Source organism: Chenopodium quinoa, unplaced genomic scaffold, assembly GCF_001683475.1.
Source record: "Chenopodium quinoa cultivar QQ74 unplaced genomic scaffold, ASM168347v1, whole genome shotgun sequence".
Lineage (NCBI taxonomy): Eukaryota > Viridiplantae > Streptophyta > Magnoliopsida > Caryophyllales > Amaranthaceae > Chenopodium > Chenopodium quinoa.
Window position 1 is genome coordinate 2,821,057 of NW_018743510.1, and position 25,313 is coordinate 2,846,369.

Sequence of the window (25,313 nt, forward strand, 5' to 3'; positions counted from 1 at the left end):
AAATATGTTGAATGCACTCTTTTTCAATGGTAGCAATAAAGGGAAATAAAGGAAGAAGATGATGTAAGTACGTAGCTTTTCATTGGGGCCCGTTGAAGTTTGGCGCTCAATGAAGAAAGTCCCGCCTAAGACTAACTAGACTCGCCAAAACACTAAAATTATTACCACCCAAGTTTCCCTCCCATTAATTTCCTTCCCTCTTCTTTTTTGTGGGACCTGCTGAGTTGTCAAAATTTTATTTGTAGTATGTAAGATACCTTTGTACATCAAGTATACATAATAATTCTCAAACTTAGATCGAACACTAATAATTGTTATCAAAATTAGCTCAAACTCGAACAAATTAAAACTCGGCTCGGATTGCATCGTTTGCAGCCGTAGGCCCCTAGCCCAAACCCTATATCCATTTTACATGAAATTCTTCCACCAAATAACAAAAACATTTCCCGCTCCTTTTTTCTCTCACCATTAACAGTTCCCGCCAACTCTCTCTCTCTCTCTCTCTCTCTCTCTCTCTGAGTTAGTGAAACCATGAACTCAAGAGATGTTACCTTGATTTCATCAGCTACTGTGATCGGCGCTATCGCATCCGCCATTGTTATACGCTTCTTCTTCAACAACCCTAAGCAACACCGTCGTCAATCTTCCTCCAAATCTCCCAATTCAAATGCTAAACTTTCTTCTCATTCTCCTTTCGATCCTTCCAAGCGCCTAGGGTTTGTTCCATCTTTGATTTGCTTCCGATTTCTAATATGTATAATATGTAATTCTGTTTTATACTTTTTCTGTCAATTGTTATGCTGAATCAGTGAATAGTTGGACTTTGTTCATCATTTTTCTGAATAAATTTGTTGCATTTGATTAGTATTGCTGTTAATATTATTATTAGATTAGTATAATTTTATTGATAATTTTTTCTGATAATTGTGGTTGGATTAGATATATATCTTGGGATGACTATTTTATGGCCATTGCTTTTCTCTCTTCTCAGCGCTCCAAAGATCCTAATCGTCAGGTCTGATCTCTCTCTTTTTCTTTTAATCTGATTTATACTCGAAGATTTTGCATAATTTGTTTTGTGAAATATTTCTGTTAAGTTGATGAATAATTTGCACATAATAATTCCTGTTACTGTTGATTTTGAGTTATGATTTGAAATTATTTACAAATGTGAAGGTAGCCTAGGTAGGTCAATTGGTAGGTCAATTGGTTGTAATTATGTTATTTTGTTGAGTGATCTAGGTTAATGGCTTGTGTTCGGCTTAAATTTGGAAAAAATAAATAAATAAATAAATAAATAAAAGCTGATTAATTTGCTATGCTTGATTAATGATTTGCATTTGCTTTAAAGTGTTATGGCTGACTAATTGGTTATGTTTAAGTAGTAATTCAAATTCGGTTAAAATTGTTAAGATTGACTAATTGGTTATACTTGAGCAATGTTGGTTGGCTTGTCGAATTAAGCTTGATGAAGCTAATTGTGAAAGTTTCAATTTGTTGCTATAGGTTGGTGCTTGCTTGGTCAGCCAGAATGGTGTAATACTTGGTACGATTCCTTGCATAATATCATGATTGGATTAAAAGCGAAATAATAGATTTTGCTATTATTTGGGTTTTGTGGTTGGAACTCATAAGCTACGTGTAATATGCTATCTAGTCAGGCATTGGCTATAATGGATTTCCGCGAGGTTGTTCAGATGACAAGCTTCCATGGGCAAAGGTTAGTCTCTTGATTTGAAGCTAGGTTTAAGAAATTATCTATTCTTTTTAACAAATCTTTCTTGTCATTTCAGAAGTCGAAAAATGAAGACCCTTTGGAGACTAAGTATCCGTGAGTGATGTTCTCTTTGAAACTGTTGAATCTCATTTGCATCTTCACCATCATTGTTTTCCCTTTATTGGGGTTGTGGTATATGTGGTTGTCTCCCGTCCTGAAATATCCATGTTTAGGTATGTTTGTCATGCTGAAGTGAATGCGATTCTCAACACAAACCATGCATCTGCTGCAGGACAGGTAGCTCAACTAGCCTTTTTACCTAAGAAAATTTCAGAGAACACCTGTCTAGTTACTAACAGCAAAATGTATCCCAAGTTTCCATTTCCTACCTAAATGTATGTCATTGCCAACAAGTGTAGCTGATTTGTTTCATTTTATCTCTGCAGAAACTATATGTTACGATGTTCCCATGCAATGAATGTGCTAAAATAATTATTCAGGTAGATGATCCCACTTTTGGTTTTCAACTTTGAAATGTGTTAGTTCTTACATGTAACGCATGACCTTATTTGTTTGGAAGTGTACAACATTGTACTTCCTCTGTTTCTTTTTACTTGCAACACACCTTTTAGGCACGCAGTTTTAGAAGATGATTAGTGAAGGTAAACGAGCGATTTTATCAAAATAATTTTAACATGAGGATTAGAGTAGGGTTAGGTATCATGTGTAAAAGTTACTTTGAATAAATAGTCCGTTTACATTATATAATCCCGGACCTCAAAGTGCATGCCACAAAGTTGTGTTGCAAGTAAATAAAAATGGAAGAAGTAAATGCATTTTGTTGTCCTGGAACCAATTTTTTCACAATTGAAGCAAATGCAAACTCGAGCTACAAAAGTTCAAAAGGTTATTGGCAGTGATGAAAAAAAAAATGCAGGATTTCAGACAAAAATTATGATCTAAAAAGCATGTAGATTTTAATCTTTTCATCGCTATATATCCTTGCTTTGCTGATACCATATTATCTGTTCAGATGTCCTTGTTTGACGACTGATTGTGTCAAAATTTTTGAGCTCCGTGCTTCCTATCTTAAAGATGATATTATCTATGTCACAACCTCGACTACTTTTTAGTTCAGGCACTCCTTATTTAAGCTTTCTCCATTACTGTCTACAGTCAGGAGTTTCTGAAATCATCTACTTTGTGGAGAAGAGGCTTCCAAATTCTGACAAATGTTACATCGCTTCTCACAAACTACTGTCAATGTCTGGTGTAAAGGCAAGCTTCCCTTTCCACTTGAAATGTATAATTTGTGAATGTTATCAACATTTTAAAGACTATTTTCTACAGTCTTTTTCTATTGGTTTCGGTATATGGGCTTGAAGCAATCTTTCTTTTGTTTAAAAATAAACTTCGTTACAATGGCAATGCAATATAAGCTTTACTAAGACAGGGTTTGGGGAGATATAGATCAATGTAGCCTTACACTGAATGAGATAAGGTTCTTAACATGCTGTCATTATATAAATCTAATATACTAGGTGACTAAGATTCTCTGCAATAGCAGAACTAATACTAGGCGTATGTTGTGGTAGTGTGGTTAACTAGAAAACATTTTCAGAATTTTCATACGAAATCTGTTTGGCCTTGAATCCCCTGATCAAACTAACAAGTAGCTATTGGGACTCTATCATTCGAGAATTTTATTGATATTTGCCAACTTGTGAACGTGCTCTTTATTCTTGTATCCACTAGAAAGATTGCACCTGAGAATTGAGTAATAGGATTATATTACGTCAATAAGTCATGATCGAGTTTCTGACTGGTTTTTAGTGCAGGTCAGGAAACATCAGCCACAAATGGACCAGATCAGCATAAAGTTTGAAGAGCCCTAAGGAGTTGCTTGATGTTGTTACTGCATTTGTAGCCTGTTCGTTTAGTTTCAGTGTTATAAAGTTACAACTTGAGCTTTAGCCATCTCGCAGGACAGCTTTTTTTATCTGCTTAACTATTTCTATCAAATTTTACTTTTAACTGGACTATATTTTAGGGTTATTTTTGTGGGAATATTTTTTTTTAAAAAAAAAAAAAAATATATTAACTACGTATATATATACATGTATCGACTGCAATGTAAGCAAATTCAGCTTTGTGCATATCATAGCATGTTCTCCTTCTGCACTTCATCAGGGAACACATGAAACAGACGTGGTAATATTTGGCTGTCCTGATGATTCAGCGTTTTCAGGCATTCACTAGAGCAGTATCAGAACAACCTTTACACTCAAAGCCCTTCTTAAACGCTATGATGTTGGTTAGGCATTTAATTTATCAAGCATTAAGATGACTCGCTCAATCCATTTTAAATTGATCAAGGTAACTTAAACAATAGCCCCCATTTGGTACATAAAGTCTGTTAAACAAGGCAGATACAAAACTGTGTACAGTTACAGCCCTATAGAGAAATTATCTAAATTGTGCTCAAAATCTTTGTACATAACAGTTTATAGCAGCTTTTTGCAACGATTGTATTTAACTCAATTCCAAAAAGTGCTCAACTTCCTATCCGTTTAATTCTAACATCCTTTTCTCATTGTGTAAGCAAAAAATATCTCAAGAATAACCCTATCCGTTAAGGGCCTCAAGCTGTCTACGGAGCTCTTCAAGGTCATCAGTTGAGTCTTGCTCCAATGAGGGTGCATGTTTGTATTCGTCTGCAGCAGGGAGCTCGTGTACTAGACCCTCAGGAAGGGCATCTGAAAGTAATAACATATTAGAAAATGAGTATACATGTATGGAATGCACTGATTGCTGTCAATAATTAGCAAGCATTCAAAAAGAAAAACCACCAAAATTACATCCTTCAATGATTAATAGAAGATTTGACCAAAATTACCTGTGCTTCGAGTTACCGAATCTTCCGGCTCAGCATCATCAGCAACACTGAAAAAAAGAAACATCAGTAAATAAATTAAATATGCTTTTCAAACACTGCCTATACAGTGGATGCTGATTAGTATATTGCAGTCAAGCTGGACCCAAGGCTGTCTCAAGAACAAGAAAAGCGAACAATCCCAATCAGTAGACTGCATCAAAGAAGCCATTACAGTGCTTTCATGAAATGCCATTGTAGAAGTACCTGATATTCCATTCATTATCAGCATGGAGTGGAATTTCCTCGGCAACTGATGCTTCTGCCTCCAACTTGGCTTTGGCTGCAGCATCTCTTGAAGGTTTTGCCAACATGTATTCTTTCTGCATACAGAAGAACAAATCCAGTATAACACCAACAAGCGAAACAAAGTAGTCCCTAAATACCTTGTTCTTGTGTGCAAAATAATTTCATCTCTGATCTTGTACCTGTCTCTCCAGGCAGGCGGTATTTGGACATTGTGTATTTGGTTTCATTTCCATAGTTGGGAAGTAATCTTTCAAAGCATTATAACCCTAAAATCAAGGAGCAAAAGAGATATAGAAGTTACGTGACTAAAGTAGATTCCTTCTGATAACATAAAATGGGTCAAGTTATGTATACAAAAAAAAGAGAGAAAAGGGAAGTTTATTAAGATCTAGAATACCATCGGTATTGAACAGGACTACAAGTATAATGAGGTCAACGAAAACCTTGGAAATGCAAACATAGTCTAGTTATTGAAACATTCAAAACAAACAAGTAATATTGAGAAACAGAGGACAATAGTGCACTATGCTGGAAGTTTAAGGAGATTTACCAAGTATCGTGAAACTTGTCCAAATTGCAGAAGATATTTGAGTGTATTTTGAACAAGAAGTCCAGCAACAACCCCCTACAAGAACAAGTGAACAGAAACATGGAGAGCAAATAAATACAAAAGATTGTTGATTGCCATTATGTTATTTAAGAGGTTGATGTGAGAACATACAATCCTTAAAATGTACCAGCAAAATCTGGATTTTAAAAATGTATTCAATCTAAAAAGACAGCCACTGCGCACAGCTTATATAGTATGAAGGGCGCAGAGCATGATGTAGAACTAGGAGATCAGAGAAGCATAAAATGGTATTCAAACAGTGTATCTTATATTATAATTTAAAGTTGTAAAACAACATAATTAACTACCATTGTAGTTGGGAGAGAAGCTGCACAGACACCTTCACGCTTCAGTGTACGCTCATCAACTCCTGATGCCACAACCTGCAAGGTACCCATAATCTAGTTTATATACCTTCACGTTCAAAGACTAATGTTATTATATTATCACAACTATATATACTATTAGTTGCAAATTGGATTCTTATTTCAAAAAAAAAAAAAAAAAAAAAAAAGGTTGCAAATTGGATGCTGCATGCCTGATGGCATTCAATAAGCCACTGAACCTACCAGGGGAGGAACACATGCAAAGCAAGCTGTTTCTCCTGGGATTAATAATTGTATATGACCAGATACAGCATCCTCAGAAACACCTGCACAGTAAAATCTTCATATGACATTCCCGACATTTATATAAAACTATAACACATATTCTTCATCACCATGTTCACAATATGAAAAAATAATAATAAAATATAAATAAAATAAAATAAAATAAAAGAAGAAGAAAAACTAATTAGCTTTTATAACTAAAAAATTCCAAAATGCATTAATTTTTACATGTATCAAAGGAGTGCCAATTCACAATAGTCACCCTTTGGTAGGGTGTCTTCCATGATCACTCTTGCATTTCTCCATATCTTATAGCTGAAACTATGAGGACAATTATGCTACTCTGAATTCATAAAGCAAAAGATAGTGGAAACTCTAATAATATGCCTCTGTAAATGATGATCGAATAACACCATTACTTGGTTAGTTCTTCCTTTCATTTCTAAGCTTTGGTCTATCATACTCACTAGTGATGCAACTAACTTGTTTCCCTTTGTAGGTCAGCACTGCATAATGATGTATACAACCTCTTCACTAGGTTTACCATTTACGGCCTCTTTAAAGGGTTACAATAATAATGGATTCAGTTGAATGGATAGTTTGACTTAATACCCAAGTATTCTTATTTCTTACATTTCATTAATATCTGTGGACAATATCACATGAACTTTCTAACATCTTATCTGTCATCACACTCATCAGATTGTTATTGGAACAATCCTTCCATTCAGTTGTGATCTCTCCCATATGCTGGTTCTGATAATGTAACCACTATTTTACCTTATGTTAGGTAAGAAACAATACATAATGTTCCAGAAATGCTAACACTTCAAATGAAAGGGAAAAAAACAGTATAACATCCCAGAAACAAAGTAGCAAATAATTCCTTTTTGGCCAAGAATCTAGGTTTATATATTTATTTATTTTTATAAATGTGTAGACCAAAATTATTCATACGAATAGCTGAATGATTATTTTTAAGTGGCATTAGCATCATCCTCAATAAGCAACACCATACACTTTTCCTCAAATTCCAGCTTAAAAACAGGAACTTAAAAGAACCACACTCTTTTCTTCAAATAAAACACAATTTTGCAAACATCAAGCATAAACACCCAAAAAAAAAAGGAAGAAAAAACAGACGACATAATATTAACCCCTATTTGACTCAGCAAAGTCCTAGTAAATAAGAAAAAACCAACTTCGAATTCAGTATTCAATGATATATAGTTAACCATAGTGATAAATTTCACAGGATGGTTAAAATCGGCAAATGTTCAGCTTCACCAACCATTGTGATAAATTTTGTTGCTCCCAAAGAACTAGTATTCTTTGATTCTTCCTTTGTTGAGTTGTGCAGCAGAAATCATAATGATATATGATCGAAGATGCATATGGGAGTGTGTTATTGGTCGTTTTTCAAATCTTGCAGTCCGCTCTCTAGCTAATTTTATTGTTCTTTTATAAACAACTGAAGGGTGTTCTAACAAGTGAAAAACAATAGGGAGAAGAAACAGAAAACATATTTTAATCTAAAACAAAATCTATCAATGAAGAAGAAAGCTTCACATAGGCACAAAAAGCATTAACAATTATGGATCAACAGACCATGCAAGAGGTAGTATTAATAAATCGTGACGCACCTAATCACCATAACTGATTCAAGGAATGATTTAACAAAGGTAACACAAATTAATTTACAAGGAACAATTTAACAAGCACAATGATCATGTTGCTCACCAGACTCCATCCATGTCTGATTCAATTCATTGCATGCCTACAAAACAAAAGTACATTCAAGTCAGGATTTCATATTTAAATTTAACGTATTGAATGCAGGATCCCCATCATCCAACATCAAGCAGCTTAATAAAAATAAAATGGAGTTCATGATGATGACAAAGGCAACCTGATTTACAACCATCCTTGCTTCATAATTGTCTACACAACTCAAAACAAGATCCACCCCACATCCTTCTTTATCTGAGCGAAATGTTTTCTTTTTCAAACTAGACATGAAAGTTTCAAATCCATCCACTGTTGTAATGTTCATTGTATAGCTCTGAAAACAAAGAAGGAAATATTAGCTGAGACTTCAAACAAAGTAAAAATAAAAAATATCAACTAACATATTGAGTTTTGACGCAGTTTAATGAGCGTCACAAGCCACCTTTAAACCATATTTTGAATTTACAACTAATGTACTTATAGACTTATAGACTTAGGGTAATCAGCCCTTGAAATGGTTTTCTCTGAAAAACGATATATTGAAGTACAAATGGCGCATTGTCATACCTAAGAAATCTGCTCTGGCTAAAACTCTTTTAAAAGAGTACCATGACTCCCCAATAGAAGGGCATGCGGGGGAATACAAAACTTACCAGCGGATTGCTGCCGAGTGGTATTGGGTGGGGATGAGGAAGGATATTCTGGAGTATGTAAAAAACTGTACCGTCTGTCAACAGAATAAGGCAGCTACAGTTAGTCCCTTAGGGCTGCTACAGCCCCTTCCGATTCCCGATAAGTTTGGGAGGACATTTCGATGGACTTCGTTGAAGGACTTCCGGTTTCGAGTGGCTGGGATACCGTGTTGGTAGTAGTAGACCAACTATCCAAATATGCCCATTTTGTACTACTGAAGCATCCTTTTACAGCCCTCGGGGTGGCTCAGGCTTTTGTTAAGGAAGTTGTTCGATTGCATGGTGTTCCTAAGTCAATTGTCTCTGACCGAGATAAGGTCTTCTTGAGCAATTTCTGGAATAAAATTTTCAGACTACAAGGCACCCAGCTAGCAAGGAGCACAGCTTACCACCCACAATCCGATGGGCAAACTGAAGTCCTTAATAAGGGGCTCGAATCCTACTTGAGGTGTTTTGTGAATGGTAAGCCGAAGTCATGGTCTTCATGGATCCCGTGGGCAGAGTATTGGTACAATACCTCTTTCCATACCGCTACTCTCCACACACCATTCAAGGTCCTCTATGGGAGAGACCCCCCACATTTGGTTCGATACAATGCAGGCACCACCTAACTCGTCGATTGAAGAGCAGCTTCTGGAAAGAGATGCTACCTTGGATGACCTGAAGTTCCATCTACTTCGGGCTCGGAGTTACATGAGGGAGTATGAGAATAAGAAAAGAAGAGAAGGGCAGTTCGAAAAAGGAGACTGGGTATATCTGAAATTACAGCCTTACAAGCAGCACTCGGTGGGAAAAAGGAGAAACATGAAATTAGCTCTGCGGTACTACGGTCCTTATGAAGTAATCCAGAGGATTGGGAAAGTGGCATATAAGCTCAAACTGCTAGAGGGGGCAAGAATCCACCCGGTTTTCCACATTTCTCAGCTTAAGAAAGCACATGGACAAAACACCACCACAGCCCCCCTGCCAACCCAGCTTACTGCTGACCTAGTACTTGAGGTGGAACCTGAATCAATTCTAGGGGTCAGAAACATTGCCAATGAGCAGCAGCCCAACTCAGAGGTGCTTGTTAAATGGAAGAATTTGCCCGAGTTTGAGGCTACCTGGGATTCCCTCTCTGATTTGGCCAACAGGTTTCCTGATTTCCACCTTGAAGACAAGGTGAAACTTGTTGCGGCGGACATTGCAAGAAATGGGCCAAGGCCTCCAATCGTGGCTACTTACTCAAGACGCAAGAAGCAAGGCTGATGGAGGAATAAGAAGAAATGCTGAGCTGTCACATTCACTGCATTTTATTTAATTGCTTCTAGATTCTGTTTTCAATTCTGTTATTTTGTTGAGGGCTTTGTTAGTCTTTTTGTCATAAAGAATAAAATTCTGTTATGGAGGGGGATGAATGTAAGCAAGAACTCTGTAGAAGGAATAGCAGTATAAATAGGAGTGCATGAATACAACAAGGATCATCCAGAATATTATACAGAAAGCTTAGGCTTGGAGAGAGAACCTTCCTCTCGAAAGAAGGCTGGCTATCTGTATTTATCACTACAATCAAACACTCCATTCCTCTCTCTTTCTCTGTTTCTGCACTTACAGCTTATAATTCTCACCATACACAACTTATAGTTCCATTCTTATAAACCGATTCCTAGCATGGTGATGCAGAAATGATGTAATCTTTGGTAGTCTCGGTACGAGATTCTGAGAGTTGACAAAGGCTTGAGATAGGTTCTAGAGGCTGCTTTAAAGAGACAATGACTACTCTCAAGACAAAAGCCTTAACAAGTATATTCATGATTTAAAAAAGATATAATTCAAAAGTTTGAAAATTGATCTATCAAGGAAGGGAAACCTGAGCCACAATAAGTTTTCTTTAAAGTTGTAGCTGCCAAGGAAATCCTTTTTTATGCTCTTTATTAAGTCAAAAGGGAAAGTTGTAATATAGAAGGATAGAAATTTTTTTTTTTTTTTTTTAAAAATGTAATATATGCCTTTATTCTTGAATTAGTTAAGGGATGGAGGAGGAAGATTTTGGTCGATGACTGCACGGAATAATCAAATTTGGTTCATGTGGCCGACCCCTTATGGGATTAAGGCTTTTGAATGATTGATTCATGAAGTAGTAACCACTTCCACAGATGCTGCTAAAACCAAAAGGCACAATTAGGAGAACATTTCCGCTTTTTATTAGTCCCAACAGCACAAAGTCTCAAAATCTTGGCGTCGTCATGATAAGCTTGATGAACAATTCGCTAAAGCTTGTACTTTCACAAGATAAAAATTATTTTGAAGATGACTCAATCAGGATATTTTAACCCAGAGAGCAGGAAGAAAAAGTGCAGTTTAACAGTTTGGTAAACATCTTAAACACACTTGCCTCAAGTACAACATCAGGATTTATGTCAGATAGAGTTTGGACAGCAGCATCAGTCTTCGTCATACCAACCTGTTAACATACAATACAACGCACAGCATGAGGAAAAAGGATTGCAACAAAGAATTTTGGTACATGGAACCAAAACAATGCCAGCTCTTCTAAAACATATCTACAGAGAAATTAAAAATATATGAAGTACACCTGCTCAGGACGGAAAAAAAGCCTATTCATATTAGCCAATTCGACTGTATCATAATCATAAAGCAAAAGTCGACCTATGCCACATCTAGTGAGCATCTCAGCTGCAACACTTCCAACTCCACCTATACCCTGTATTGATGATTCCAAACCATTAAAAACATTCAACCTTGTATTAATATTCAGTTAGTAGTTCAAAAGAGGTTGTAGAATCAGAAGAAATCAAGCAATTAAACCTCAAGAGATTGAATGGAAAGAATCAAACACTTACAACAACTGCAACAGAGAAATCCCGTATTCTTTCATAATTAGAGACGATGCCCATTCTCTGAAGTGCCATTAATCGACTGTAAGGATTACTATCTATAACCTCTGCACTCATATCCTGTTACAAACACATCTACCCATGAATCAATAAGTCACTGATAGTCTGATACAGTGTTAAAGTACTGCTGCAATTAAAATCAACAAACAGAAGGTGACCTTGACTTTGGAACGCCGAACTGGTGCTGACTCTGCAAGAGAAGCAAGATGCTCTACTCGAATTCGCAACTGCAAATCAGGAAAATTGGAAAAGGAAAATGAAAGATGTGATAAAAGCAGTAAGCAATGTTGTCTCTTGGCATCATAGCAACTATGTAAAATGTATCACTTCATAATTATAATTGAGTATTAGATAGTCTATGGCCCTATTCTTTTGAGCTGTTCTGCTCTACCCTCCCTGCCTATTGTGCTGAAATTTGCTCTGCCTACCCTGCAGTGTGTTGGAAGCCCTACTCTACTCTTCTTAAATCTGCTCTGCTCTGCTAACTCCTACTCTGCTAACCCCTATTATGCTCTGTCAGAAGCTCAAAAGAACAGGGCCTAAGTCTTCCCAAAAACAAATTCTACATGGAACCCTAGTACTTTTGTTAATTCTATTTGGTAGATAAAAAAGGAAAACCAATGGGATTGTACAATTTAATCTCATAGTTAAGGAGTTGTAGAACATAAGAATATAAATTATAAAATGGAAGGGAAAAAAAATAAAAAATAAAAAAAAGCTTTATGACCTACTACATCACTCACCGAGTCAACCCCCCCACCACCACCCCCATGGAGAAATTTTTGCCTGGTTAGTTTTCCTTCCCAAACAAAGAAGTAGCCCTTCAATATGTTAGCGGTCATATCACTCACTTCTCTCACACTTCCTTTTACTTCACTAATGAAGATGATACGCTATAACACATTGGATGGTCACTTGGACTCTATCTAATTTAGCTATTATGGAGCATCTCATACATCAAAGTCTAAAAGCCTTTTTATCAACTCCCCCTATAAGGCAATTAAAATGAAAAAGATCATGATAGTTTCCTTGTATTAAAACTCTTCTTCTTTAATAGCCAAGACAAAAGGGAAAGTGACATACAAAAATAAAAATAAAAAAAGAAGAGTGCACCATTAATAAGAATAATTGCCTAATTTTAGGAGAAATAACATACAGATGGAAAATTCTTAGGGTAAATGAAATATTTGGGGCATTTTTTCCATTCCAAAAAGCACCATAAACAAAACACGGATATTAAGAACTCCCACATCATAGTGACTTGTTACTTCCAACCAACAGTTATACTGTAAAATGGAACATTACTAGGTGATTATTTTTTGAAATATAAATTTTTTGGCCCATCATATAAAATGGGGAAAAAAAAAAAAGGATTAACATGTAGAATATCACAAGAAAAAAATTATTAGCAAGCATAATGGCAATACCAATATACCCCTCCAAATAGTCATTTAAAATCGAGCATCTCCTATCCCCTCCCCTTCCCACCTTCAACAAATGAAAAGGACATCAGAGTAATGGTACTCTACATTGAAAATAAGGAAAGCTAACACATTCCTTTCAAACAACAATTGCATCACTTATCATACTGGCCCTCCTCCCACCTTCAACAAACAAAGGTGGCATAGAACTAATGATACACCATTGTAAAAATAACTAACACAATCCTTACCCTAAAAAATAAAAATAAAAAATAAAAAATAAAAAACCACTCTTACTTCACTTGTTCACTACTATAGAGTTTGATTGGGCCTCGAGAAATCACATTTGATGATGACTGTGAGCCAAGGCACTTGTAATTCACTTTCCATAATCTAACCCTTCGTCTCAAAATTTACAACAGCCACCCAATTAAGTGGTTATAGCTCAAATTAGATAATGCAACGGCAATTGCATGTAATTATCAATCAAAAATAATTATGAACAAAAAAAATTAACAGTGGCTTTATATAATTTGACATTTCTCATTTTATAAACTGCAATTCTTAGTAGAAATCAATCAAAGAGCAGCAAGCAAATTTACAATAGCATTAAACACTGATAAAATCTAAGATCGGCAAAATCCGAGTTAACACATTACGCAATTAAGGTCAAAAATGCAAAATTCCAACAAAATATAGAATCAAACAACAATTGAAACAATAATGCAGTGTCCAGAAGACAGAAATTGGGTGAAATAATGAATGAATTCAGTAAAATTGAAGAAAAAAAAAAAGAGATTGAAGTAGAAGAAATTAACCTGATCCATTGAATTTTGGAGAGATGAATCAGAAGAAGATCGTTTGAGATCGTCGAGATCGTTGAGAATCGCTTTAAGCTCTGCTTCCATGATGCTGTATAACTGTTAAACTTTCCGACACTTTTTTTTTTTTTTTGGACGCCGGAAGTAGTAATGAGGAATTCTCAGTTGGGTTAATTCGTTGACTCAAAAGTCTTTTTTTGCCAACGGCCTTGTCTTATTTTGTTGATGTGTTTTAATGGAAAAACGTGTTCATCGAGGTATTGCCTATGGAGAAAGGCATTTTTTGTGTTTTTTTTTTTTTTTTTTTTTGAGGGAAGCCGAGCTCATGCATTAATTGATGGACAAACTGTTCGAGAGTACATAAGGGAAAATCATTGGTGGCAATGATTAATCCGAACTTGTTCAACACCAAAAGGCATTAGCTTAGCAAGGTGATGCGCTATAATCTTGTCATTCCTTTAACATAAGACTTAAAAAAAAAAAAAAAAAAAAAAAGACGTAAAAAGACTACACAAAACAGAATATCATCTTAAACACCATCAAAGTCTGACAAATAAATTGAAGTCTTCGGGAGCCGGTTGATGAGGATTTGGCTACCCGATTCAAAGATGACTTTATCATAGCCATACTTCCTTGCGAGTTTCACAGCCAAATGAAGTACTTTCCCTTCTACCACCTCCGGGGTCCACCAAGCTCGAACTCTACGTGTTGCTGCAAACAACACTCTCCCTTCGCAGCCACGGGGCACCACCCCCAAACCAACCCACCCCTCATCACACAAAGAAGCATCGGAGTTAAGCTTGATTATTACTCTCTCCGTTTAATTTTAATTTTAAGTCAAAGGTTATATGCAAATGGGAAACTAAATAGGAAGTCTTAATTTGAATATGTTGATTACACTAGCACCTTGATGGATGAGGTATTAATTAATTACTCTAGTTAATTTTCATTCTTTCTCTAATTAAGCTTCATAATCTTGTGTTATGTTTGTATGCAATGGAAAACAGCATATTTTGATAACGGAAATCAATCCAAAATATGAAGCTCATAATCTGAATGTTGCACTAAGAGATGTCACGAGATGACTCGATAATTTGGCTGAATTTGTGTAATGTTTCTCTCATTAATTTTATTATATAATTATCTCTTCTTTCATTACTAAATATTTCTTACTAATTATTTCAGCCTAATAATTTATTATTCTGCTTTGAATTGATGCAGACAAGAACTAAATGACAATATGAATTTTGATTTTCATATTGACCCAGAAATTGCAAGAACTATGAGGTTTATTAATACTACACTTGATAGTTCCAGGTGATTAATTAGTCTTACTCACCCTCATTTTTTTTTCAATTTGATAGAGTTGATATTGTATTTGATCTATCGTAAATTAAAAAAAATATAGCTTACATATATTGATATACAATAACAATGTTTAAAGGATTATTAGTTCTAACATGATCAAATTGAAGTCTATTATACACAAGATTTAATTTCAAGTCTCGTGCGTGTCATTACACAAGTTAGAGTTTGTCAAGAAGGTCAATAATTACGCGGGGGCAAAGAAAGTAAACTTGTACACAAATTGTACTACTTACTTAGTTGTCAAATAATGGAAATAGAATTAACAAATAAGTGATTAGTATAAACTAAGAAATTGCTAGTGATTAATTTTCTTCTTGTTCTGAATTAACAAATAAGTGAGCAATTTACATACAAAATGCTACGGAGCAGTTGATAATTATTGAATAACTCCTCAAAGTAATTGTTTGTTTAAATTTATAAGGAAGTCTTGTACTGATTTTGGTCTTTATATTCGGTCATTATTTCACGACTCCAATTTTGCACACCAAACTTGCACGGGAGTTTGAAAACAAGAACTTGATGCAGTTGAGAAATGGAGTTAGTAAAATTAAGATTGATGGTAAGATAGTGAAAACCTTGTTTAGAAGAGGCATGGCTCTTGAAAATCTAGGGATTTGGATGGATCATATGAGGTTTTAATTAAAGCAAAGGAGTTGGAACTAATGAACAAAGCAATAGCCAAGGAGATATCAGATTTGAAGAGCACATCCGTGCAATAAAGTTAGAGTGTGTTGCCAGACTTAACAAGAGTAGTAGCTACTATGAAGGATATGTATGGTTCAAGGGAAGAATATTATTGAGACATTTGTTGTCAAGCCGGAAGCATGAATGCATGTCTAAATGAAAGTGAGGAGTTATGTAAGGAAAATAGAGATCCCATGGAAAATAGAAATCAAGGTGTTATTCAAGTTTTAGCCCTCTAAAAGTACATTAAGGTGGCTTATAATCAAAGAAAGTCATCTTCATGCTTGAGAATTGTCTGTGCAGTTTAGATAGGTTGAGGAAAGAAAAAGAGTTGTGACTCTATCAACCAATATCAATGTTGAAGGTGTGTATCATGGTGGAGACCCCCACAACATATTTTGAGGGAAGTAGTGGTTTCTAACTCAATAACCACTTTGAGTGAAATCGAAGATGATATCAATCCAAAGGACGTCATCTTTTGTAATTGAAAATAAAATTGTCTTTGTTGATGCGGGAACCGAACATGTTCATCCATCGCAAGAAGCTTCCTAGTTCCTACACAAGGATGAGTTTCAAGTCCGTGGTCTTGATGTGAAGGTTAGTAGTTCGCCTGTTCCTAGGAAAGTTAGCGTTCATCCTTCGTTCGAGTTCAAGAGCAAGTCTAGGAAGATATGCTTTACGGAAACCATGGTCAACATATCCGGTCTTTACAAAAGGAGAATTAGAGAAAAGGTTCGAAAACAGAGCATGAACTCACATGCCAACTACGTCTATCCTATTATTAGATCCAGTTTTCATGCAAGTATGAAAAGGAAGGGTGATACGTTAGTGAATCTCTCCGGCCCACCGAGGAAGAAACTTTATAATAGTATGTGTGTTTGTATTTCTAATTTTAAGTGTCACTGTAATAGTTCTAAGGCTACTCAAAATCTAGCAACTATCGCTAGAAAAAAAAAAAAAAAAAAAAAAAAAAAGAGAGAGAGAGAGAGAGAGAGAAAGAAACAACAAGAAAAGGAAAGGAAAGCAACTGAATGGTTTGTTCCTTTCATGTATCCTTCTGACCTTCTCATTTGTCTTTCAACTCTACCATTGTTGCACTAATTTGCAGATTTTGAGCTTGTGGTTGTATGTTCAACATAGATAGAAGTGGAGAAACGCTATTTTTAAAAGAAATTGAAGCTATGTATATAGTTTAATATGAACTCTTAGCTTATCATAGCATAATCTATTAATCTAGCACGTAAATGAGTATCACACTCAAAAATTGTACATTATCTTGAAAGTCTTTATAGTACCCGTCATTAATCCCATAATTCTGCTCTGGATGTTGGCTAATTTGCAGTGGGAGATAACATCATGATTGGAATGACATTAATCCGGCCTTTTATAGATATTTGAAACCAGAAAATTAAGATGATTATGTAGCAACCAATACTCATGCAACAATACAATTAAAGCTAAAAACGGTGTTGCAGCTCGCAACGTCGTCAATGCAGAAGAATTTTGGTGTTGGAAAAACGATAACATTGTAGGTGGAAGATAAAAGGTTTTTTTTTTAAAAAAAAAACCCTAAAATCAGTTTATACTTCTGAATATGAAGTATTTTCTACCACAAACACCCAACTGTGAGACAAATGGGGTTCCAGAAAAGTTTTCAAGAGGATAGTCAGGCATGTGTGTGCTCGAATTCAGTTTTCAATTTGCAAATGCCTCACAAGCCAACCAAACCCTTCAGATTGCAGAAGAGTTTGTACTACTGTAACGTTTATGAAAGTGATAGGACCTAACAGCTACTGTAACTTTTATAAAAAAGATAGGAGCCAACAAAGGGCATCAGAATTTTTGCTATTGAAAAATGCAGGGATAAACAGTGTTAATGGAGCTCAAACACGCTTACAAAAGATGTTCTTTCAGTGTGAAAGATATTAGAGTAATATGCATTCAGAAAGGCATGTATACCAGATTACCAGCACCGTCAAGAGGAAACTTTTTAAAGCAGGTGAGATGGAGGTTTTTCAATGGAAGATCGGCTTTTGTAATTTCACCAGCATCATCTAGAACTTCAACTTTGAAAAAGTGGCCATATTTCTTTGTTTATCAAGTCTGCAATGCTTCTCAGAATTACCTAATACCTAGGGTGTGAAATCAAACCCGGGATGTCTGCTTCAGATAATTATGAAGCAAATGCAGCTCTTCCTCAGTGGATGATGATTTAAATAAAAGAACCATAAGCTGGACTATTGCTCTTAGGATCTTGCTAATGAACTGCATGTGTTTCACACAATTAGATTGCTTTTCTAAGTTTTGTGGAATTTTATAAATATATGTTGCCCAATCAATCTTGCAGCACCTTCAGCTTGAGATGTGCTGTGACACTTGGAGATTATTCAATTACACCATTGTAACATCATGACCTAAGTTGATAGCCGACTGAGGTAAACAATGTACAACATGCTTGATTAAAATGAAGACTCTTGTAAACTGTAAATGACGGAGTCAAAAGAACATAAAGCAAACTCAGAATCCATGTTAACAATAAAGGCAAATTCAGTCACTGGAAGACCTGGAACTAAACTAGCCTTCATAAGAACTCAAGATAAAACAACGTGCTTTCAAGAAGTTCATACAGTAGATAAATTTAAATTTCGTTACAAAAATGCCTAAACCAAAACCACAGAAAATTCAATTTCATCAGTTTGTCAAAAAGATGGCAGTAGGATTACCAGGAGATGGAGGATTTTGTTTTAGCACTGATGCAAGAGGTCCAGCCTTGGCACAAGCATCCTCATCTTGATATGACAAAATCTCCACCTGTTCGAGAGCAAGCTGCCTCTTGATCAAAGATAAATTCTCTGAAAGGACCTTCATCTCACCAAAAGGAAGCTTCAACTCCAAGGCTTGGGGTCCTAGAGCAAGAGTTTCATCCTTCTTGAACCTCAAGAATGGCATGCATTGCTTCTGGATTTGTTTGAAATTGGAAGCCTTCCCAATCTCACTCGTCTGCAGTGCTGCCATAATTTCACTGTCTGGAGCAAAAGTACAAGTTCTTGAGTCAAATTTGCTCTGAAGTATTTTCAAGCACTCTTCCTTCCAGCCATCATATGTTTCGTTTACATAGATCAAACCAGTCAATTGCTTGTCTTCTGTAAGCTGTTGAACAGGGGCTCCTTTCTTGCCAGCCTTCTTTGAACCCATAATTTGCTTCTGGAGGAGTTTCCTCATTAGCACTATCGAATCCTGCAAATATTTGTTGGCACTCTTAAGGGCTAAATCAGGTGCCTCTGCAGCAGGCCAGCCAGCTTTTATTACAAAGCCTTCCTTCTTCAAAAGCTCTCTCCAAACATACTCTCCATAATGTGGGCAGATAGGGGTAACAAGTCGTGTCTGAATATCCATAAAACGCTGCACCAAAACCCTGTTCATGCCACCAGCCCCACAAGAGAACCTATATTCATCTCTAGCAGCTTGCAAGTCGTAAAACCCAGTCTTAAGAGCATCTCGGAACATATAGTTTTGGTAGTTTTGCTCAGTCAGCTTTATTGCGAGATTAATCTCATTTTCAAACACCCGATCAGCATAAGAAGAAGGCTCACCCGATCTAAGAGCTGCATCAGCAGCAAGAATTTCTTCCATCCATGAGATCTCTTTTGTGAGACGCAAAATCGCTGCATTTGCAGTTTCAAATACAAAATTTGCATCATCAACACCATCACCAGCATCAGCAAGAGCAAAACGTGTGGCATCTGCAGAGAATTCTTCAATGGCCTGGCGCAAAGTCCTGAAGTTCCCAGTGGACTTGGACATCTTCTCAGCATTTAATAAAATGTGTCCATTGCATCTGAACCCACGAGGCCAGTGGCGCTTGTCCATTAGTGCTGTGTGATTATAAATACTAAATGTCAGATGGTTCTGGATAAGGTCTTTGCCAGACACACGAAGATCAAAAGGATACCAATATTCAAATTCCCGCTTCATTGAGTTAAGCACATTTGAATCAATATCTGATGAATCTGGATATGGACCACCACAAAACAAGAAATCCCAGACATCATCGGACATTTGTTCTGGCTTTATCAAACTAGTATTAGATCCATACATGTCTCCATTTTGCAGAAAATGGACAACAGTATAATAAGCCATGTATATAGTTGAATCAGACAGGGACTCCACAAGGTACTGCTCGTCCCAAGGGATGCGAGTCCCAAGGCCAAATGACCTTGAGCAGGCCCACTGATTTAGCCAACTCAAGGTGTGTTCAAAACCATGACGGGTCTCATCAGAGTAGCAATTCATGTTATCCAAGCACTCCTTGGCTAGCTCCTTCCATTCAGGTTCCCCATATGTGATGTACCACTGGTCTGTCAAAGCCACAACACATTCGTCGCCTGATCTAGACATGACCTTTTTCTCAGGCTCACTATACATAATGGCTTCACCTGTTTCTAAAAGCTTACGTCTGACTTTTGGCTTGGCATCCTGGACCTTCTCCCCAGCAAATTCACCAACAAGCATTGTCCCTTCAGTAAAACCCTTCAAATAAGTTAATCGCTTCGCTTCTGCAAGCTTGTCCTTTTCGTTTTGGCTCTTGATCTTCAAATCAGTGCAGACCTTCTCAGCAGGTTTGTCTCCAAATTCAGGGATATCAATAATGGGTATGATCTCAAAGGGAAGTATCCACTCATCTTTTACACCAAATTTAGCCCGTAGAGCCGGTTTTGCCTTTAAGTCATGCATGGCCATATAGTCATCAGGGGCATCACTAGGGACACTGGTTACAATCCCAGTTCCTTTATCTGTCAAGATAGTTAGCATGGGAAGAGTGTAAATGACTTCATTTTGAGCAAGCGGAGACTTCAAAGGCAAACCAATCAAGTCATGACCAGTAAGCTCTACCAAGCACGTTGGCTTCTCTGGGACCCTTGAGTAGCTCTGATATGCAAGATTAAGAGCTGCCCTCTCAGTGACTACAAAAACATCTGTCTCATTAATTTCAAAGGCCCCATATTTACCCTCAGGCAATACCCATGCATTTGTTTGACCATACATGGTCTCTGGCCTCAATGTTGCAGCAGCCAAGTATACTTTCCTGCCCTCTAAAGCACTCAAGTTTGCAGGAAATGGTGGAAAAACTTCCATCTTTATTATTGTGTATTCTTGGGGCTGGACCCCTTCACCAGAAGCCCTGTCATGGTCGGCACATGGTTGTCCATCTAGCGGAGAGAAGATTGCATATCTTTTATCTTTCACAATCTTACCAGCTGCTTTGAGCTTCCTCATTTGCCACCTCACAAAAGAATCAAAGTACGGATTAACATCAGTGGTGACAAAAGAGCGCCTCCAGTCAACACCCAAGCCGAAAGCTTTAAGGTCTTCAACTGCCAATGGTGGAAAATAGGTCAGCCATTCGTATGGATCCTGAAACTTTGAGATTTCTTCATTGGAAAGGCCAAAACTTTGCATGATCTCCCACTGATACAGACTTGTGCCAGTTTTGGCTGCAACCTTAGACTTCTTACCCCTAAACGGCTGTGATCCTGCATTTGTATCCTCTTGTTCTGATGGCTGGCTAACTTCTTTCTCCACTGCAGAAGGAAACTCAGGTGGATCTCCAAACAGTTGAATTTCTCTTGCAAGCTTATCTGCTGCAGCCTTGATGGGCATGCCAGTGCAGTGGAAACCAAAAGGAAAGAGTACATTGGCTCCTCTCAGTCTGTGGTAAGCTGCAGCAAATTCTACCTTGGAAATGGAAAATGCATGTCCAAGATGCAAATATCCATTCATATATGGAAATGGAAAGTTTCCGAAGAATTTTTCTCCATCACCAGGAGGCTTCTCACCAGGCTCAGCTACAAATACATTATTTTGGTCCCACCACATATGGACCTTTGACTCAATATCAAGCAGACGATCCCTCCTAACAAAGCTCTTACCACCCTCAGCCATGTTTAAAGAAGTCTTGCAGAAACTGTTTTTAAAAAAAAAAAAATAAAGGGTAAAAATAAGAACAACTTCAGTGGCAGTGGCAGAGATATAATGGATTTAGGAAATGTTATTACCATCTTATATGAGCTACATCAATTGAAACATCATAAATCTTTGAATTCTTAATTAATGTGACTAACAAAAATATTTAATTGTAGCTATCCAAGCTGAAAAATTGCTAAGGCAACAACAATGTCTAGATTGACCACTTAATAATAAAACACCAAGCTGTAGAATAGATGACTTCACACTTAATAATATTCACTGCCATTAACAAAATTAGAAAATAAGCAAGATTCTGAAAGCTCGTTAGAATTGTAGAACATAGATATAGGTATCTTAAGTTAGATGACTTAGATCACATGCCATCTAACTAAGGCAAAGATGGAAGAGTGCAGAATAATGATAAAGTATCAGAAGCACAACTCTTGATCTACATTCTTTTTTTATAAGAACTCTTGATCTACATCACACATAGCAAAACTAGAAACCAATTAAACCTCACTACATCTAATACAAAGTTTGTAGCCATACAAACAAACATTATGCATAAGCGAACGTATAATAGAGTAGTCATGTTATACCTCAAATAATTCTCTCTTCAGGTATTCAAAATTTCAATGCCAGAGTACACATGAGAAAATCAACAAGCCAAAAGAAAGCACATGTCTAGACATAATTATGCATCCCACTCAAGAATCTTGAGGGACGAGATGAGTTAGATCCAAATGAAAGCAAAGGTCACCATGCAAATTACACGATTTAATGCATAAAGAAAAAAAGAAAAACGCTACAAAATGTGTAGGCTCGACAACTGAAACGAATAAATCTCCATTTCTTTAAGTTCTCAACCATTTCGTTTTTGTCCGTTCTAATAGTTCTTAGCACTTTCACTTTATTCCATTTTGGGCAAACCCTATTTACTACCATACACCTCTTACTCCAAAAATTGATACCTTTTCACTCACTCACTCTTACTTTATCCATATTGCATTTACACCCTACCACCTTATTATAAACTCAAATATTGTTTGGTTGATATGGGAACTTATTTGTCTTAGGCAATAGCATTTCATTGGAATTTGAATCCCATATTAAATTTCCTAGGAATTGCATAAATTTGTTTGGTTGTAAGAAGAAATTTGCAAATCATGGGAATTTTGAATTACTAAGGGGGGTTTTGGTAGTTTAATTCCTACATTTTGGAGGCATTGGAAATTCCAATGAATTTGCAGTTCCTACATAATTAACTTTTTATAGTCAATCAAACAAAACCCCCGATTTCTAAATACCCATAAATTTTCAAACCCATAAAAAAATTGGAAATAGAATTGATTTATCAACCAATTTGAAAAGAAACAAGTTCATCTTTGAGAGAACTGAAGTTTGTTATTCAAATTTCTCAAGCAACTCCTGAAAGATCATAAATTCAATAAAATTACAAATAAAGAAGAAAAAAAACCCAGAGAACGCTTCAAGCATAAAAACAAAGGAGTATGAAATGAAAACAAATAAAATAAAAATAAAATAAAAAAATGAAAAAACAAGTACCTCAAAAGGCGCTTCAATGGAGGAGAGAGAGAGAGAGTGTACCGGGAGCAGCGTAGAAGTGATAGGCTAGAAGGTAGAACCGTAGAAGTAGAAATGAGCATCGGTTATGACCCGACCAAAACCCGTTTACCCTATCCAGTTTTAAGGGTCTGTGTAAGGACCCATTGGATGTATGTGTAAGGACAGTAAGAAAAATAAAAATATTAGAAAACCTTTCTCACGAGGACAATTTCAGAATTTCTATTTTCTAATGCATCCAAAGAGATGGCAGGAATTAAAGAACAATTTTTATAAGGACTAATATCTATACTGCTTCCTCCGTGTTTTAATAAGTGTTATAATTTGACTTTTTCCACTATTCACCTAATGGTTTTGACTTAATTAATTTACTAGAAAACAAATGTTATTGTATAATACATTGTTCAATTTGTTATAATGTATAATTTCATAATATCAATTTTCCTATAATTTGATAACATATAATTAGATAAATTAATGGTCAAAGTTGTGTCTCGGCGTACATGCGTGTTTGGTCAAACTGTAACACTTGTTAAAACACGGAGGGAGTACTAATATCCATCTATCAATAACTGAATGGCTAACATTAGTTATTCAGCCTGTCTAGGTGTATGGTAAAATTATTGTCTACTCATCTACTCTGTAAGGCCATGTTCACTTAACCTGACAAAAAAATTGTTCGGTAAAAATAATATCAGTTCAGTAAAAATAAGGTGAAATGAATATTTCCTAACTCTTATTAGTTATATAGAGTACATAATTTTTTTTTTTCAGAGCCATAAGGATAGGGGTGGAAAAAGCTGACTCGCCCTGAAAATAACGGGTTAGGGTTCAGATTTTCGACCCAATTTCTTAAATGGGTTGACACGAACCCGACCTGAAATTAAATGGGTTAGGCTAAGGTTGAAATTCTCAATCCGAAAATGACCCATATAACCCGAATTGAGTAAAACCCAAATTTTTTATAAATAAATAAAAAAAAAAAAAAAAAAACTAAGGTAAATTATGGCCCAAGCCCAAACATGAACCCAATCATAAACCCTTGCCCATATGCCTAACACTGTTCAGCCGCCGTACACAACACACTCTCTCTAATTTTTTTTTTTTTTTCCTTCTCTTTAACTCTCAACTCCTCAAGGAAACGAATTATGGTCTGCTACTTTGCTAGTTTACGTCACTCTCGCTCGGTCGCTCCACCAGTCCACCTTCTTCAAGCTTCAATGTATTTGGTTCTTCAAGCTTCAATCTTCAATGTATAGGTTTATGTTCATCTTAACAGCCACTTTTTGGCCTTTTTTTGTTACAAATTAAACCCAAATTTTCAGATGTATTACTATTATGTTTCTAATTTTTTTTAATTTGATTAATTTCTTTTATATTGTGAGTTTGTGAGAATAATATCTTGATTATTACTTGAGTAGACTTTAGTTTGGTTTCTAATCCGTTAATTTAATTAAGTAGGCTTGTTAGACAATTATCTTTATTTTGGTTGGGATTGTGAGTATTGTTTTTCTTGAGAATTTGAGATACCTAGAAAAATTTATGTTGTTTGAACAAAATCAGGTTGTTCAAGTTGGGTCAACCCAAAAATAGCAACCCCATTTAGAGTTTTAAACCCAAAACAGAAAAAAAAAAAAAAAAAAAAAATTCAAGTCAAAGTGGGTCAATTTTAGGTTGACTCGGACCCGAAAATTTCAGGTTGAAGTTGGGTTTTTTAACCCAAAAACTTAAAATGGATCAGTTTAGGGTTGAGGGTGTAGCTGACCCGAACACAAATCCGACCAACCTGATCCATTTGCCAGCCCTACACAAGGGTAAATGATGTAAATGAGACTTGATCCTATGTGTTGAGTGTCATCCCTCAAAAATATTAACCGACTAAGCTAGTTGATAATTCATGTCAAATTTAAGCATGACGTGGACATATATGAGTACATAACATTAGGAACAATATAAATAAGGAAAAATTGCATTAAATAATACGACCTTTACCTCATCCGCAAATAACAAGTTGACCTTTTGTTTATTTTAG

At 36.1% G+C, this 25,313-nt stretch overlaps 3 protein-coding genes across 4 annotated transcripts; 1 reads left to right on the forward strand and 2 right to left on the reverse strand.

Moving 5' to 3' along the window:
- Window positions 1–344: 344 nt before the first annotated feature.
- LOC110739603 (deoxycytidylate deaminase-like) lies at window positions 345–3,883 on the forward strand. Its single transcript, XM_021920056.1, has 9 exons — window positions 345–716; window positions 940–1,015; window positions 1,507–1,546; window positions 1,662–1,720; window positions 1,794–1,831; window positions 1,951–2,014; window positions 2,164–2,217; window positions 2,894–2,995; window positions 3,556–3,883. The coding sequence occupies exons 1-9, from the start codon at window positions 532–534 to the stop codon at window positions 3,610–3,612; spliced, it is 675 nt and encodes a 224-aa protein (XP_021775748.1). The 5' UTR covers window positions 345–531; the 3' UTR covers window positions 3,613–3,883.
- A 161-nt stretch (window positions 3,884–4,044) lies between these two features.
- LOC110739722 (ubiquitin-like modifier-activating enzyme 5) lies at window positions 4,045–14,592 on the reverse strand. Its single transcript, XM_021920190.1, has 14 exons — window positions 13,676–14,592; window positions 11,595–11,663; window positions 11,383–11,496; window positions 11,115–11,243; window positions 10,914–10,982; window positions 8,029–8,181; window positions 7,860–7,896; window positions 6,078–6,160; window positions 5,817–5,891; window positions 5,449–5,523; window positions 5,078–5,164; window positions 4,857–4,972; window positions 4,614–4,660; window positions 4,045–4,473 (listed from the first exon to the last, which is right to left on the reverse strand). The coding sequence occupies exons 1-14, from the start codon at window positions 13,763–13,765 to the stop codon at window positions 4,343–4,345; spliced, it is 1,275 nt and encodes a 424-aa protein (XP_021775882.1). The 5' UTR covers window positions 13,766–14,592; the 3' UTR covers window positions 4,045–4,342.
- A 3,645-nt stretch (window positions 14,593–18,237) lies between these two features.
- Window positions 18,238–23,463, reverse strand: LOC110739723 (leucine--tRNA ligase, cytoplasmic-like). Of its 2 annotated transcripts, none has more exons than XM_021920192.1 (2): window positions 23,306–23,463; window positions 18,238–21,695 (listed from the first exon to the last, which is right to left on the reverse strand). In XM_021920192.1, the coding sequence occupies exons 1-2, from the start codon at window positions 23,362–23,364 to the stop codon at window positions 18,422–18,424; spliced, it is 3,333 nt and encodes a 1,110-aa protein (XP_021775884.1). In that variant the 5' UTR covers window positions 23,365–23,463; the 3' UTR covers window positions 18,238–18,421. The 2 variants fall into 2 exon arrangements, with proteins under 2 accessions (XP_021775884.1, XP_021775883.1); XM_021920191.1 differs by having other exon boundaries at window positions 23,264–23,463.
- Between the last annotated feature and the right edge of the window lie 1,850 nt (window positions 23,464–25,313).